This window comes from Astyanax mexicanus, chromosome 9 (genome assembly GCF_023375975.1).
Source record: "Astyanax mexicanus isolate ESR-SI-001 chromosome 9, AstMex3_surface, whole genome shotgun sequence".
NCBI lineage: Eukaryota > Metazoa > Chordata > Actinopteri > Characiformes > Acestrorhamphidae > Astyanax > Astyanax mexicanus.
This window is the reverse complement of record NC_064416.1, coordinates 44,744,928-44,761,434: the sequence shown is the minus strand read 5'-3', so window position 1 is coordinate 44,761,434 and position 16,507 is coordinate 44,744,928. Positions and strand designations below refer to the sequence as shown.

At 36.8% G+C, this 16,507-nt stretch overlaps 2 protein-coding genes across 2 annotated transcripts in view; one reads left to right on the top strand and one right to left on the bottom strand.

Annotated features, from left to right (window-relative positions):
- gabpb1 (GA binding protein transcription factor subunit beta 1) overlaps positions 1 to 2,031 on the bottom strand; it is a 30,229-nt gene extending 28,198 nt beyond the window's left edge. The window contains exon 1 of the mRNA XM_022687002.2: positions 1,871 to 2,031. The gene's annotated coding sequence lies outside the window, so the exon portion shown is untranslated. The remainder of the gene's footprint in view (positions 1 to 1,870) is intronic.
- A 3,755-nt stretch (positions 2,032 to 5,786) lies between these two features.
- The window catches only part of usp8 (ubiquitin specific peptidase 8), a 37,432-nt gene continuing 26,711 nt past the window's right edge, over positions 5,787 to 16,507 (top strand). Inside the window, exons 1-7 of the mRNA XM_022687047.2 lie at positions 5,787 to 5,875; positions 7,535 to 7,722; positions 8,838 to 8,982; positions 11,072 to 11,157; positions 12,584 to 12,731; positions 12,847 to 12,889; positions 15,920 to 16,088. Of these exons, the coding sequence (XP_022542768.2) occupies positions 7,619 to 7,722; positions 8,838 to 8,982; positions 11,072 to 11,157; positions 12,584 to 12,731; positions 12,847 to 12,889; positions 15,920 to 16,088 (695 nt within the window). The 5' untranslated portion in view covers positions 5,787 to 5,875; positions 7,535 to 7,618. The remainder of the gene's footprint in view (positions 5,876 to 7,534; positions 7,723 to 8,837; positions 8,983 to 11,071; positions 11,158 to 12,583; positions 12,732 to 12,846; positions 12,890 to 15,919; positions 16,089 to 16,507) is intronic.

Sequence of the window (16,507 nt, the reverse complement as noted above, 5' to 3'; positions counted from 1 at the left end):
CTTGTCCACTGTTTGCATTTTTGACCTGCTAAATAATTATATACTTGCATACATACACTGTCTGTATGGCTGACATCAGTCATCTTCCCAATATGCAAAGCAACTGGTGTACATTGTTGTTTTACAGTCACTAAATACTCGGATTTAATAGTTTTAAATTATATTTTATTGTATCTTTCTCTGTCACTTTATATTTTTTGTAACTTCTGTGTACTATGCATATCTGCTACTGCACGACTAGAAATTTCCTCTGGGGTCAATAAGTATCTATCTGTCTGTCTATCAGTTGATCACATTCACAGACAACAAAAAGTAGTTAAGACAAAACAATTTATCAAGAAAAATGTTCAGTATTTAATTTGTTTTAGCTGTTTTAATGTTCAAAGGCCTATATACAGTTACGAGAAAACGTATGCAAACCCTTTGGGATTACTTGATTACTACTTAGTAATTACTTGATTACTAAGATTTGTACATAAATTGGTCATTAAATGTGTTCTGATCTTCATCAAGTCACAACAATAGACAAACACAGTCTGTTTAAACTAATACCACACAAAAACTATTATATGTTTGCATGATTTTATTGAACACAAAATGTTAACATTCACAGTGAGGAGGGAAAAGTATGTGAATCTTTGGATTTAATAACTGGTTGTTCTCCTTTAGCAGCAAAAACCTCAACCAAACGTTTCCTGTAGTGGCAGATCAGACCTGATCAACAGTCAGGAGGAATTCTGGATCATTCCTCTTCACTAAACTGTTTCAGTTCAGCTATAATATTATGGGATATCTGGTGTGAATCTCTCTCTTGAGGTCATGATGCCACAGCATCTAAATTGGGTTCAGGAGGTCAGAACTCTCCAGAAGGCTCAGTATTTTCTGATATGTTTTGCAAGAATGATTCTTTATCGCATTAATTATATCTAAAGTTGAACACAAAACATTTTCTAATAAAAAATATCAAGAACTAACAATGTGGCAGAAAAATAAACTGTTGATGGGGACAAAAGTTGTGAGTCTCTGATAAATCACAGTATCGATAAAAGGGTTATTTTTAACTTAATGTGTAATATGTACTGTGTGTAAACTTCCCCAGAAACATGATGGGAAATAATCTCAGAAAGAATCTAGTTTCAGTCTTACAAATCGTGATCCTGCAAGATCCCCAGTCTTTGCAAAATCTTAGTCTGTGACTAACAAGTCTGACTTGTCTTTAGATGTGAGTGGGTGTCAGTTAAAAATCTTTTCAGAGTCTTTTCAAAGTCGTGTATAGACAGCATTAAACTAAGTGAGATAGCTTTAGTAAGCTAGCTAGTGTTGTTTGTGAAATTAATAACATATTTAATAGACCTCTAATAAAACTAACGTTACACGTTTATATAGATGTTCATCCAATAATTCAAAAGAAAATTATTAATGATTACTATTTATTAAATATTTACTGTTTAAAATAATAGTATTATTATTAGCAATATCTGCTGCTTCTTGTTGTTGTTGTTGTGAGTGAAGCTAAGCTAGCGTTAGCCTCGCTGCAGCCGAGCCGCGGCCTGTGCGCTTTCACAGCCACCCCGAGCCCCGGGCTTCAGTACAGACTCCCGCAGAGCAGCTGAGGCAAGTACCGCCGCGGCCGAGGGAACGAAGCGGACATTAATAAGGGCTAATCTGGATTTTAGGAGGAACCGAGCGCAGAAACACGCCTCGGTTTACAGTAAAGGACAGGAAATCGCAGTGATCGCGGTTCCGGGGGAAGTGGAAATGTTTTCACCAGCGAAAAGCGACTCGACTTCCACATCCGGCCGCTGGAGCGGCAACAAAACAGCGCAGCAGAAAGTTTAAACCCGTCTCCGCGGCTCCCCCCCGGCCTTACCTTAAGATCCCAGGGATTTACACTGCTGCAGAACAAAACCCGACCTTACAATTATCCTCAAATCATCCGGCCCCCCCGCGCTTTTCACTCCGAGCCCCAAAATATAACCTATAGCTGTAGGATTTAGCAGCAGAAGAAACGCGCGCGGAGGGATACCGCGGCGCTCATTTCAACCGCCGACTAATTAAACATTCCCAGCAGAGAGAGAGAGAACCTGCACATTTAAACCCTTCAAAGTCAAACACCGCCATATAAAATATTACATTATTATTGACAGCATTTCTTCTGTACAAACGGTTAACTATCATTAAGGATATAAAAGTGAAAAATGAAGAAAGTAGAGATAGGGCAACTATGAGGTGCGCGCGGAGTGATATCACACCGCCTGTGGTGGAGATGCGTCTCTCTGGCTGAGCGGAGCGCTTTGGGCTTCAGTTAAGTTTTAACTGAAACTTAGGTTTTTATACAAAAGTGTTATATATGTGTTAAATTTATGTTTTGGTGCGTGTTTGGGTACAGTGAAGGAAATAATTATTTGATCCCTTGCTGATCTTGTAAGTTTGCCAACTAACAAAGACATACATGAACAGCCTGTAATTAGAATATCAAGAAAAAAATCCAGAAAATCACATTGTATAAATTACATAAATTAATTTGCATTTTGCAGAAAAAATAAGTATTTGATCCCTCGTTAAAACAAAAGACATAGTTTGTCGTAATTATGAAATTAACATCCCAGAGCCAACAGGAACCAACTATAAAATAAAATATACTTAATGTGCACAGTAACTATTAGTTATTATTGGTTATAGATATACATTTATAAGGATTTATATTTATATTCAGTTCACTTACAAGTATGGAAGCCCATTCCCGCCACCTAAAAAATAAAAATAATCCAGCAATTTTTATTATTATTATTAAGTAAACTGCTATCTCAATATTTTAAGATACTAAGTCAATATTTTGAGATACTATCTCAATATCTCGCAAAATGTATACTATCATTGAGGATTACTTCAGATGTGGATTCACAAATCATGAAATATTGGTGCTTTTAGAGGAATCACAAAATATCAAAATAAGCCTCCGGATCTTGGACGAGGCTGAAGTTAGCTTCTTATTCGCCAGTGTCTTATTCAGATTTCTGTTCCATCTTAAATGCTGGCTGAACAAACAGCATGTAAGCAAAGTGCTGTGCAAACTCTCTGAATAAAGGGGAGAACACAATGCGAGGGACAGAGTTTAACTCTGAGTGGAATATAATGTGAATAAAATTAGATGATATGAATTAAAATGTTATTGCTCTCACTTTTGGCCTAATTCCCAGGTCATTATCTCTTCAGTCTTACGTCATCTAGAAAACTATCATACCTAACACACACTACATAAGACTGTCAAAATCCTGAAGAAGGTCAAATATTACTGATTTTTTTCACAATGATCCTGTGAACACAGCATGTAATATAATATAAATTAATGAATATGAATTAATGAACTTTTCGCTTAATTACATGACCATCATTATGAAAAAAAAATTCACAGTAATATTTGTCCTTCTTCAGGATTTTGACAGTGTGGAGTACTGGGTATTAGGTCTGATAATAGTCATCATCCAGAAGTTCGGCATACAGCAGGCCGATCTTATTTCGTTCGAAAACCTCATGCAAAATGACCACAGAAGAACAGGCCGGTTCAATCTAGTCGTGCTACTTAGCGGCTCTGCGCATGCGCGAAAGTGGCATTTTTACTGTTTTCATATGTTTTTTCATATGTTTTTTTCTTACTTTCTGGACCTGGGTTATCCACCTCTAGTTTTTGCTGATAATATTGTATTTTTCCCCGGGTGCATTGTACAATCTGGACTCTCAGCCATCGTTTGTTTGAGTGTTTTATATATATATATATATATATATATATATATATATATATATATATATATATATATATATATATATATATATATATATAATATATATATATATATATACATTTATTTTATATTGGCTTCATATTTAAGAGAGGAATCTACTTTTCATGTTCACGCCACTAAAAATTAATGTTTTAAATAAAGTTTCTGTGTTTTGAATCTACTTCAAGGAGGTCGATGTTTTTTCACTTTCCACCCGTTTTCAGACAAGCACCAAGCCCCTCCTCCCTGTGCTCTGATTGGCTGGAGGAGTCCCTCCCCTATCCTCTACAACATTGTAAACACTTGCGACAATTATTTATTTACATATTTAAGGTTCTTATTTACATTACATTTTTTATATGAAATTATAATAATGAATCATTATCAAATTTACTGATATAGTATCTCTACACTCTAAGCAAAACAATATTTTACTTTTTAGGCTTAGTGAGTACCTGTATCAGATTCCATATGACAGAACTTTTAAATATCAAATCAAATTTATTTATATAGTGCTTTTTACAACTGACGTCAGAAAGCAGCTTTACAGAACAAAGAATCAGACAATACATTGAACATATAATACAGAACCCCTAGTGAACGCAGAGGCAAGGTAAAACTCCCTCAGAGCTGGAGGAGAAGGAAACACTTGGAGGAATCAAGACTCATATAAGGGGTGGGTGTGGGGGGGGGGGGGGGGGGGTGGTATTGTACCACTGGCCAGATAGCTTCAGATTAATATTAAAAATCAAACAGGTGTAATATAGCCAGTTCTATAGCAACACCAGTAATTAAAGCAGTTAGAGTTCTAATGGTGCTAATGGTAGTGGAGAGTGAGTGACTACTCCGAGGCATGTTGCAAAAAACTGGAGCATGTGCTCTGATCTGATTCTAATGCTTTTATTGTGTTTTTTGGTGTAATGCATTTTGGTGATTTATTTTATATGAGGTTTTCCTCGTTCCTTACAAAGAATTATCTTTTTTTGATTCGTCATGGTTCTGTATGGATAGATGCATTTAGAAACAATCATATTTTCTTGAAACTCAAGAAACACCTCGCTGTTTAGTATCTACATTTGTTTGATTTTAAATGATCTAAAAAAAAAAGTTTTATTAAACTATTTATTATTGTTTACTTTAATTTTTATTCCCTATTAGAAATGCTGTTTCTTCCTATAACAATGCCGTAATGGCACCCAATAATATATAAAAAATTGTTTGTTAAAAAAAAATTCAAACTATTTGAGCACACTTGATGTTCTTTTGTTAAAGGGGCACTAAACTCCCTGCTTTTGGCTGACTCCACCCTAAGCTCAAATTTAAAAAAGACAAAAAAATGGGAGGGGCACTGGGTGATGTATGGGTTTAGAGGCGGGGCAGGAGGAGAACTGATTGACTGAGCTGCAGCAGGAGGGCGGTATTATTGATTGTCTGACCTGCATATTGCGGAGTGTCCAGCATCAGCATACCAGACATCTGAAGTATTACGGAAGTCGTGGGAGCCTACCCCAGTCGCAAAGAGAGGGAGAGGAAGAGTAAGGCACTCCCCTTGTGTGCATATTCATGAAGCACATGCAATACAGAGAGGGTTTTGATTGGCCTGTTTTCTTTGCAAAGAGTCTGTTAGTCAGCCAATCAGTTTTTAGTGTAGGTGGGCGGTGTTTATTTCCCCTGCGTTTAGAAGCATCATGGCTCCCATCAAAACTCCTTTCCCCTCTGACTACTCTAAAGTATTTCCATGTCTGGTAAAAGCAAATCCTTAAATTAATAAAATATTCAAATAAAAAGAAATAGTGATTTTGTATATTTTGTCTTTGTCTATGTTATTATTATTATTATTATTATTATTATTATTATTATTATTTATTTATTTATTTATTTTATTGCGAGTTTAAATTATTTCAAGAACTTCCTGCACTGTTTCTGACGATTATAAAAAAAAAATAATAACGATAAATAAATAATAATATTTCCAGCCAATCAGGGGTCGGTGGGGGAGGGACTTGGCGGAAAACGGATGTGGAATAAAACAGCAGGCTGTTCCGGGAATCAGCTGTAGGAGTGAAACTGTTATCGCGCTGTTTCTGCTCACGGTTTGTTTCGTTTTATTCCTCAACATAGTTACACGTTTCAGTTCCTAACCCTAAACCGAATTAGAAGTCGGATATGTGGATCCTCCGCTTTATAAAGCTGGTTTGTAGAAGTGTTAGCTAGCCTAGCTTAGCTTAGCTGTGCTAATTTGCTGTGTTAAAGGGCTTTAGCTGCTCACACTTCCTGATTTACTGACCAGCACTCAGAGCTGTAAACAGCGGGTCAGGGTCCGCACAGCGGATCACTCTGTGTGTGTGTGTGTGTTCGTGCGGGATATATTTATTATATATTTATATCAGTTACTGCAGGACTGCGGGCTGTTAGCTGTGAGTTGGCTGTTGTTGTTTATACCGGACTGGTGACCCAGAGCTGGAGTTCCAGATCCAGTGTTTTCCATCACCTCCAGGGCTTTAGTTCAGCTGTACAGCTGTGTAAAGCTTAACTAACTAAACTAAGGGTTCCAACACTCCTGTTTAACCCGAAAATCAGTGACACAGAAAATTAGAATATTATATGAGACAAATAAGTGCTTTTAGAAGTGTGGGCAGTGTGCCAAGTCCTGCTGGAAAATATAATTCACATCTTCATAAAAGTTTTCAGTAGCAGAGGGAAGCATGAAGTGCTGTAAGATTTTGTGGGAAAACCCGCAAAACCCGTGACTTTGGACTTGATAATAAAACACAGTGGATCAACACCAGCAGATGACATGTCTCTCCAAACCATCACTGATCATCAGTAAATTTTACATTTCATTTGTAAATCAAGAGACCAGAGTCTGGAGGAAGAGTGGAGAGACACACAGTCCAAACTGCTCGAGGTCTAGTGTGAAGTTTCCACCAATCAGTGATGGTTTGGAGAGACATGTCTCAACGTCTGCTGGTGTTGATCCACTGTGTTTTATTATCAAGTCCAAATTCAGTGTTTATGATTAAACTCTGAATAAACTTTTCAATGATGTTCTACTCTTTTTAGATGGAATAGTAGTTTATTAAAGACACTGTTTATACATGCAGTACCTAAAGGTAGTTCTCTGGCATCGCAATCGTGAAATTAAGTCATGATAAGTAGACTGATGAGGAGAAGCGAAACTAGAGCTGATAAGTCATGTGAATACTGGCATTGGTTTGGGAAATAATTTGGTAAAGTAATGCATTAACTTGGAATTCGTCCCGTAGCCTACTATCAGTGGACCTATCGTGATTTAATTTCAAGGAGTTCTCAGTGCCTCATTTTAAATGTCAGGGTCCAGTGAAGTATGGAGCCCAAAAATGGGTGGAAAAATGAGAACGGGCGGAAACTAAAGTCACACCGAGCCAGAGAGAGAGAGACAGGAAGGAATGTAAACAAAAGCTCACCAGAGCTTTTTTTTCTTTATCGTTCATTATCGTTCATTATAGTTCCTCCGACCCCTGCTTTAGGCTGTGTATTGATATTGAAATTCATAATTTGGTGTAATTACTTTCTACTTTTCTCTAGAATGTCTCCACTGCATTATGCAGAGAGCCAGTAGCCCCAGGATGTAACAGCTAGTAAGAAGTCTGTTTCAGTCTTGTACAATGTGTTAAGGACACTGGACTGAATTCAGAAGGCAGCAGTAAAGTCGTGCTGTAGGTGCTGCTGTGTCAGTGAACGTTAGCTGTGTGTGTCTCTGTCTCTCACAGGTCGGGCCCTAATGCTGACGTAGCCGAGGAGAATGTAAGGGGATGCTGTTTTCACTGTGAGACGTGAGCCAGACACACTGTACAATGCCTGCAGTGTCAACGGGGGTGAAGGAGCTCTACCTCTCCACTTCACTCGGGGACCTGAACAAGAAGGCAGAGATTAAACCTGATAAAATCAGCACCAGACAGTAAGAGACACTTCTGAAGATTCCAGACACAAGTTTAGTCTGACTCTCCTGCTCAGCAGATCATCTGATCTTAATGTTTTGCTGTCAACAAAAGTAAAATGATTAGGGCTGTCAGCGTTAAAGCATTAACGCATGCAATTAGTTTGGAATTAGTAATGCGTTATTATAATCTTTCCCTGTTAATTAATTATGTTTGATCTGCCGAAATCTGCCCCACCCAACACACGGACGCATGGACACAGACTTCCATTTCGGTTATTTCAGATATCGACATTTGCCCAGAATTCCCACTACATTTTATTATTTTCTGCTACATGACATCCTGATTTGTAGTGCTATTCTTCTTTAAACTGCTGGATCACAGTGTGTGTAGGGATGCTACTTCCTGTGCTGTGGTAAAAGTGGTTGTAGTTAGTCTATCGTTCTGCCGATCAGCCATAACAATAAAACCACTTACAAGCTAAATTTAAAACATTGATTATCTTAATCTACAGTGGCATCTGTCAAGTGGCGGGATATTCACTGATATGCCAAATGTCATATTAGTGAGCAGCTTCATCAAACCAGGTGACAGTGCAGAGCAACTACCGCTCTGACTTTAGTGATAATATGGGTTTGGAATGATTCTTAATTCTTAAATTTTTATATTTGTAACGAGTAACAATGCAGCTGATAAAAGTAGAGTCAGAGTAAAAGTAAGCTCATTCAAAATGTGTAGTGAAGTTAAAGTGGATCCAGCATTTTAGTACTTAAGTACAGTAGTGAAGTGAACTTCTACTTTTTATTACGTATCTCTGGTGAGATGAAACAATGGGCCATCATGTTCAAAGTTAGAATTGGTGGGCTGTTTTATTTATTTGTCGTTATGCAGGCAATTCACATTCCTTGATCCACAGAGTCACAGTTTTGTCATTAATTCATCATTGAAGGCATTACCACCCACAGTGAACAGTGTAGTTGGTGGTTCTGATTGTGATCGTCGGTATCTAGCCACGATTGTCTGTGCAATCGTCAGCATCTGGGGGACTGTGAGCAATAAGGTTAAATAATTTTTTTTTTCTCATTGTAATGTCTGGTTCTGTGCGCGTCTCAGTGTTCCTGTTTATGTGTTGCAGCTATGTCCAGAGCGCGTGCAAAATCTTCAAAGCGGCGGAGGAGTGCCGTCTGGATCGGGACGAGGAGAAAGCCTACGTCCTCTACATGAAGTACCTGACTGTGTATGACCTCATCAAAAAGAGACCAGACTTCAAACAGCAGCAGGTATGCATGGCATGGTCACGTCATTTCCTGTTATCTGTCGTCTCACAAATAACCAAAATTATCTGCTTCTGTTTATTGTTCAGGTTATAAATGTCTAAGACAAAATGATCTGTAAAGCTGCATGTCTGGTCAAACATCTTAATGTTTAAATTTAATATGAATGTGTAAGTGTTAGCTTAAACATTCCTTACACTCTACTGGTGGGCTGGTAGTAGTCCCAGTTCCTTTCCAACACCTTTACTTACAGAAAAAAATGCTACTATTTCGTACCTAGAATTGTACAATTGCTTTTCACTGTGGCAAAACCCCTTCAGGGTACAGATGTAAACTTTTTTAGGGGGTTTTCACACCAGCTCTATTTGGTTAGTTTAAAATTAACTCTGGTCCGTTTGGAACTTTAGTGCGGTTCGATAGAGCAGGTGTGAAAACTCGGGTGAGGATCAATAGAACCAGATGAACTTTGGAGCTTGTGTTCACGTTTAGTGAGAATGTAATTTGGTCCCTATCCGACCCAGCTAATAAATATAGTCCATTTATTTGAGCTAAACTGCTGATAAGACGCAGTTTAAACTGATATATTAGCCAGATAACGCTAATTAATTACCACAGCTATGAACAAACGATGTGTCCGTGCACACGCAGTCTGTGCTGTGTTCACTGCTCACAGCTGCGTGACTCTACTCGTTTACAATGTTTATATTTGCGCTGCTGCACGTCCAAACACTGAGTCTAAAAGCTCAGCGTTTCAGTGCTCAGTGTTAAAGCACAGATATTCACGCTGTGCTTTAACACTGAGCACTTTTTTCATATATTTATATTTACTCCCACGCCAGACAGCTCTGACCAATCAGGCGACACAGCCTGCTCACATGGTTTATTGGTGCGCATTTTGGTGCGTTTAGGTTTATGCCTGTGTGAAACCAAACCAAACAAAGGGAGAAAACGCTCCAAGTAAACAAACTCATCAACTGATTTGGACAAGAGAAATTAACTACAGGTGTGAAAACCACCTTATAGGGACAAATGTGTCCCCTGACTGGTTTTGTACCATAGGAATACAGTTGTAGCTTTTCCACACAAGAGTCCCATATACAGATATTGTCCCTTTCTTGAATGGGACATATATAGATTTACAGTGACAAAACAAACTCTACCCTAAAAATGACAGTTACTTTTTCTATGCACCTCACTCAAGTCACCATTCGCATCATCAATGTCTAGTTGTTTTCTATGGTTTGTCTTCTCTTAAATGTAAGTTAATGATTCTTAAGTTTAATCAGTGCTTTTAATTAATACTGTCAGCACAACCAATCTGCCTTTTACAGCTTTAATAACCGAAACAATAATCCATCTCAGTAGACTAAACCCTAATAGAAACCCATGCCACCTATGCAAGTCGAATTCAATTTAGAATTTTGGTGCCAGTAGCTAATAGGAAAGGTGGCAACTGCTAATGTTTCAGTAATTAAAAGCTTAAGACACTAATAACTTGATATAAAAGACAGCATTTCTTAATTGTGAATTTGAGTGATGTAAACTCTCACAGTGGATTTCTCTTAAAATGATTTGTTTTAGTCAAAAAAAAAAGGAGATAATATGTTTCTAGGAAGCTAAATGTAAGCAATTTGACGTTACATATTTTATAGAAGCTGTTGTTAATTCAATCAACTTGTGACTATAAATACTTAACCTAAGTAATATACCACAAAAATACACAAGTACATTCATGTACTTCTACAAACTGTGTACCTACACACTTACAAAACAGCACAATGCAGGGTCAAAAACATGTACCTTTGGAATTGCAGTATCTGATGTGGTACAGAAACTGTACCATCATGTACCTTTATTTCTGAGACTGTTTTATGTCTAATTAGTTCTTTATTAGAGTAAATAAGGAGCCACTGGTATAACAAAACGCATCCATACAGCATCTGGATTTTACATGGAAATTAGCAGCCAAAGCTCTGTTACTCCAACTGTATTCTTCTAACTAACTTATTTTTATAATGTTATATATACAGAACTGTATATGCTGTGATTTATTAAAGCAGGTCATTAAATTTTATTTCTCTTTTAATCTTTGCAGGAGTTCTTCCTGTCCATGCTCGGGCCTACGAGCTTTAAGAAGGCCATCGAAGAGGCGGAGAAACTGTCCGAGAGTTTAAAACTCAGGTTACACACACATACACACACACACACACACACACACTGCTCTTGAAAGAGCTCGGTTGTGCAGGAACAGAGTTTGGCTGCTTAAAAAAAAAAGAGTTTAACCTTTAAACCATAGGTTCCATTTCTTTTTTTTTCTTTTTTTTTTCTTTTTTTTTCTCAAATTTTTCCCATTTTCTCCCCAATTTAGCACAGCCAATTACCCAACCCACTCATTAGGACTCCCCCTATCACTAGTGATGCCCCAACACACCAGTAGGGTGAAGACTAACACATGCTTCCTCTGATACATGTGAAGTCAGTCACCACTTCTTTTTGAGCTGCTGTTGATGTATTGTATTGCCGAACAGCATCACAGCGCGCTCGGACGAAAGCGCAGCGACTCGGTTCTGATACATCAGCTCACAGTAGCCCTGTACTGCAGACATCACCCTAGGAGTGATGTGAGAGAGCGCCATCTACCCACCCGGAGGGAGCAAGGCCAATTGTGCTCCCTCTGAGCACCAGCAGCTTGATGGCAAAGCTGCATCTCATAGTGGCAGTGCCTTAGACCGCTGGACCACTTGGCTCCCCTTTTAACTGCTTTTAATGTTGTGTCTGTCCCAGTCTGGAATATCCTGTCGCCCCTAAGTATAAAATATTAAATGTTAAATTGTTAATAACATGCTAAAGCTATACATTAACACTAGGGCTGCAACTAACCACTATTTTAGTAGTCAACTAATCTGACAATTATTTTTTTGATTAGTCAATTAGACGATTACTTTATTTTTTGTCATGCCCTCTAGTTGAACTTCCTACTGGTAAGACTCCCAACCAATGAAAAGCTCCTTTACTGGAGCTTTCAGTGTAACAAGATTTCACAATGGTTTAACTAAAAACTGAAATCATAATGATAAATAATAATAAAAATCATTCAAGTTTGATTATGTGAAGAAATGTGACTAATCGTGATTGACTACTACAATAATGTGATAAACTGTGATTAACTGTGCAAAATAATACAATTCAGTTTGATTAACGACACAAAACAATCCAATTAACAGTGAATAACTACGCAAAACTGTTCGATTAATTGTGACTAACTGCACAAAATAACTGGATTGGGATTACACCTATTAAGGCAAGTTAAAAGTGATTCATGTATCTGAATAAATTATGACACTCTACACAAAATGATCTGATTGTGCTAATCAATAAAAATAATAATTGGATCACACAAAAGAGACAGATTAATCGTAATCATAAAAAAATTATATTAAGCACGGTAATCTACATAAAACAATGCTTATTATAAATACTTGATGTATCATGATTCATACATTTTTTGATACATACATACATTTGATTTTATTCATCCAGCCTCCCTACTATAAACACGTTCTGACCTCGGCTTCTGCTCTTTATTTCTTTCCTTTGTTGCTCTCAGGTATGAGGAGGTGGAGGTGCGGAAGAAGCTGGAAGAGAGAGACAGGAGGGAGGAGAAAGAGAGACAGGAGGAGAAAACGAGAGCAGAAGAGAGAGAAAGAGGACGGGTGTCCCCTAAAGCGACAGAAAACAGAAGAGACAGTAAAAAGGTCAGAGTTCAGCTTTAACAGGCCTGTGTGTGAAGACACTGTGTGTGTTGAAGTAGAGCTGTTTAATGTAAACTCTGTGTTATTTTCTTTTCTCTCCTCTCTGTATTTCACACAGACTAAAGGGGAGCAGAATGATGTGAAGAGCGTCTCCTCTGCAGGTGAGGTGTGCTGCTGTCTTTGTCGAGGGATGTTTAATTTTAAGGAAACCCTTGCTTCATGCTTTGCATAGATAGTTTCTCGCTTCAGTGCTTCATGACTTCATAAAATGACAGATTTACATGTAATTTACGTTGCAAAAATAAAAAGGAAAACTTAGGATAACAGGAAGAACTACTGTGCCCCTTAATGACTGTCCCTATTCATTACCATTAAGAGACTGTGGGCCCTATTTCAGTGACCAAAACTGCCAAAATTAAAAATAATTAAAAAAAAAATAAAAACGTAAGTAAATCACTCAATAAAAGTAATATAGTGATTAAATTGATTAAGAATTATTTTAATTTATATAAAAAAATACATATCTATAAAAATAAATATCTTAATTATTTGTTATTTATGGGTTTAATTTGATTCGTTTGTTTATTTATTTACATAACTATTTATTTCTGCATTCATTTATTTCCCGATTTATTTCTGTATTTAATAATTTCCCAATTTCTTTGTTTCTATATTCATTTATTTTCCGATTTATTTATTTCTGTTTTTCCTTTTCCTTATATGTTAATGAAGGGGCTGTCCAGCAGTGATGTCACAGTGGTTGATTGGTTGATCGATGTTAGATAACCTAGATTGATTGTACATGTCTTTCCCCTTTGGCAGTTACTTTGGTAACATAGAAGATTTTTGTAAAACACACCCCTTCATTATCATATAAGGACAAGGAAATATAGAAATAAATAAATCAGGAAATAAATGAATGCAGAAATAAATAAATAATTTAATAATTAAAAAGTAAACAATGTTAATAAAGAAACCCATAAATAACAAATAATTAAGATATTCATTTTTATAGATATGTATTTATTTTTATATTAATTCTAATTATTCTTTACCATTTTATTCACCATATTACTTTTACTGAGTGATTTACTTACGTTTTTATTTATTTATTTATTTATTTTTATTATATTTTGGCAGTGTTGGTCCTCCATATAGATGAGCTGTCAACTGTCCCCTGTCAACTGCATATCGTGCAGCTTGTTTTCGGACGTGTGCGTGTGTCTTTGCTATCATAACGACAGGAACAGTACACCTTGCGTGGCTCGAAACACACAAAAGGCATGTAATAGGGGTGTGACGAGACACTAATATCACGAGACGAGACACGATACTGGGTTCACGAGAACAAGACGAGATTTAAAAATTAAATTTGAAAGGAAACGTCAAAAAAGAAAAATGGTTTGAAAACTAGAGTTTTTTTAGACAAAATCATATATAACGCAAACTTTTACAGACTGGTTTCTCTCACACATTAATTCTATAAGAAATAGAAATAAGAATTAAAAATAAAAATACAACTTTTCTAGCTCTTATATAGTGCAAACAATAAGTGCAAACCACAACCAGTCATATTAAGACTATGGTTTGTGTTTTTTCTCATAAATCTCTTGTAATTTAACTATGCAGAACCATAACCAGTCATATTAAGACTATGCTTGAAGTGCAAACAGAGACAGAACATGTTTTTAAATACAGTACAGAGCTAAGGGATTAGTACAGCCACAGTCACGTGTAGGATTTACTTACAGTATTTATATATGGTTTGTGTCTTGTTGGTCACTCTGTTACTGTTTATTGTTTCCACTGGAGCCAAAATGCAGCCAGACATACAACTTAAAAGTAGCAGAAGCATCTTCTATACAAATACCTGAATTTTCCTCTTCTGCTGAGAGCTGCTCTCACTGCTCAGCCACCACACTCGCTGCTATCACTACTGGGTTGCCAGATCCCTCTTAAAAAGTCCACACTAAACTGTTTTTTTTCTAATGAGACAGGTTTAAACTTGAGGAGAAATATTGCCCTGTTTTAATTTTGTGAGATCTCGTCATACCCCTAGCATGTAATGATTCTCTTAATTAATCACGGGTGCGTTTTGGCTGTATTGTGAAATAAACCAATCACTTCCCATTCACTTTAAGAGTCAGGTGAGCTCTGACTTTGGCAGATTTGGTATTTTAAGACGCAGCGCTTCTGTGCTTCTCCCCTAGTGAAAAAAGGTAGATTAAAGTATACTAAGCATTATTTTTGCTATAGTGCAATAAAGTGTTCTTATAGCCACATTATTATTAATCAGTATATTTAAAGAGTGATAAAATGAAACAACCTTTTTTGTACTTATTATACTTAAATTACAGTATAAAAATAGCACAAAAGTCTTACCTAAATTGTGCTAAGTGTGCTTAACTGTACTAAAATTAAACTATTACATATATTTAAGTAACTTTTAAACTACTCCATGTATGTAACCCCATATTTTACGTATGCTTACAGTAAAATTATAATACAAATATAATACATAGATTTATAAGGTAGAGTCACCTGGAATTCAGGCTTTCAGTTAACAGCTGTGCTGAACTCATCAAGAGTTAATTACTTGAATTTCTTGTCTCTTAATGTGTTTGAGAGCATCAGTTGTGAAGTAGTGAAGAGGTAGAGTTACAAGTATACAGTGAATAGTGAATATTTGAGTAAAAAAAAAACTACTCAAATAAGTAAAAAATAAAATGCTTAAAGAAATGAAGGTCAGTCAATGTAAAATATTTTAGAACTTTAAAAGTATCAAAGTTCAGTTGCAGAAACGTTATGATGAAACTGGCTCTCATCAGGACCACCCCAGGAAAGGAAGAGCAAGAGTTTAACCCAAGTCTTAGAAACCACAAGCGAACAGCTTAATTCCAGATAAGAGCATCTAAATGCTTCTAAACAGAGTATTTTGGTTTGTTTGGTTTGTTTTAATACATGATTCTTTGTGTGTTCCTTCATAGTCTTGATAACTTCAGTATTCATTTCCAATGTAGGAAAAAAGTAAAAACATTGAATGAGAAGGTGTGTCCAAACTTTTAACTGCTATTATACGCATGTAAATGTGTATGAATCTTAATTGTTGGTGTGTACATACACCCAGCACTACCAATAAAGTGCATTCCTCTTTCTCTTTCTTCTTCTCTCTGTCTGGTTTTGTTTTCTAGCCCCACCCAGTGGAGGAGTCGGTGCACAGCAGTTGTATAACATGATCCGGGACTCCAGCATGAGTGTGCTGGTGATGGACGCTCGCAGACTCGCTGACTTCGAGGACTCCCACATGATGGTTCCAGGTCACAACTGCATTAGTGTTCCAGAGGAGGCCATCAAACCCGGGTAACGGTCCAAAACTAAATGCTACGAATTATTTCAAACACACACACACCATTCTTACAGCTCTGATCATATTGTCACACACATCAATACAGCCCTAAAACAATCACAGTAATGACTACACACCTTGTTATGGCTCTTATAATAACACACTAAGAATAACACACATCATTAACACAGCTCTTAAAATATTTAATATTTAATAATCGCATACTAACTAGGCCTGTCACAATAATCACGTTATCGACTTATCGTTCAATAAACGGACATGACCTCAATCATTTTAATAATCGTAAAATCGTCCATTGTGTTTGCACTTACAAAATGCACTTGCATGTATTGTGACTGTGGGCGTGGCCACTGTGACCTGGTAGTGCAGAAGCACAGAGAGACACAGACACAGGGAGTGAATGAACTCAAAA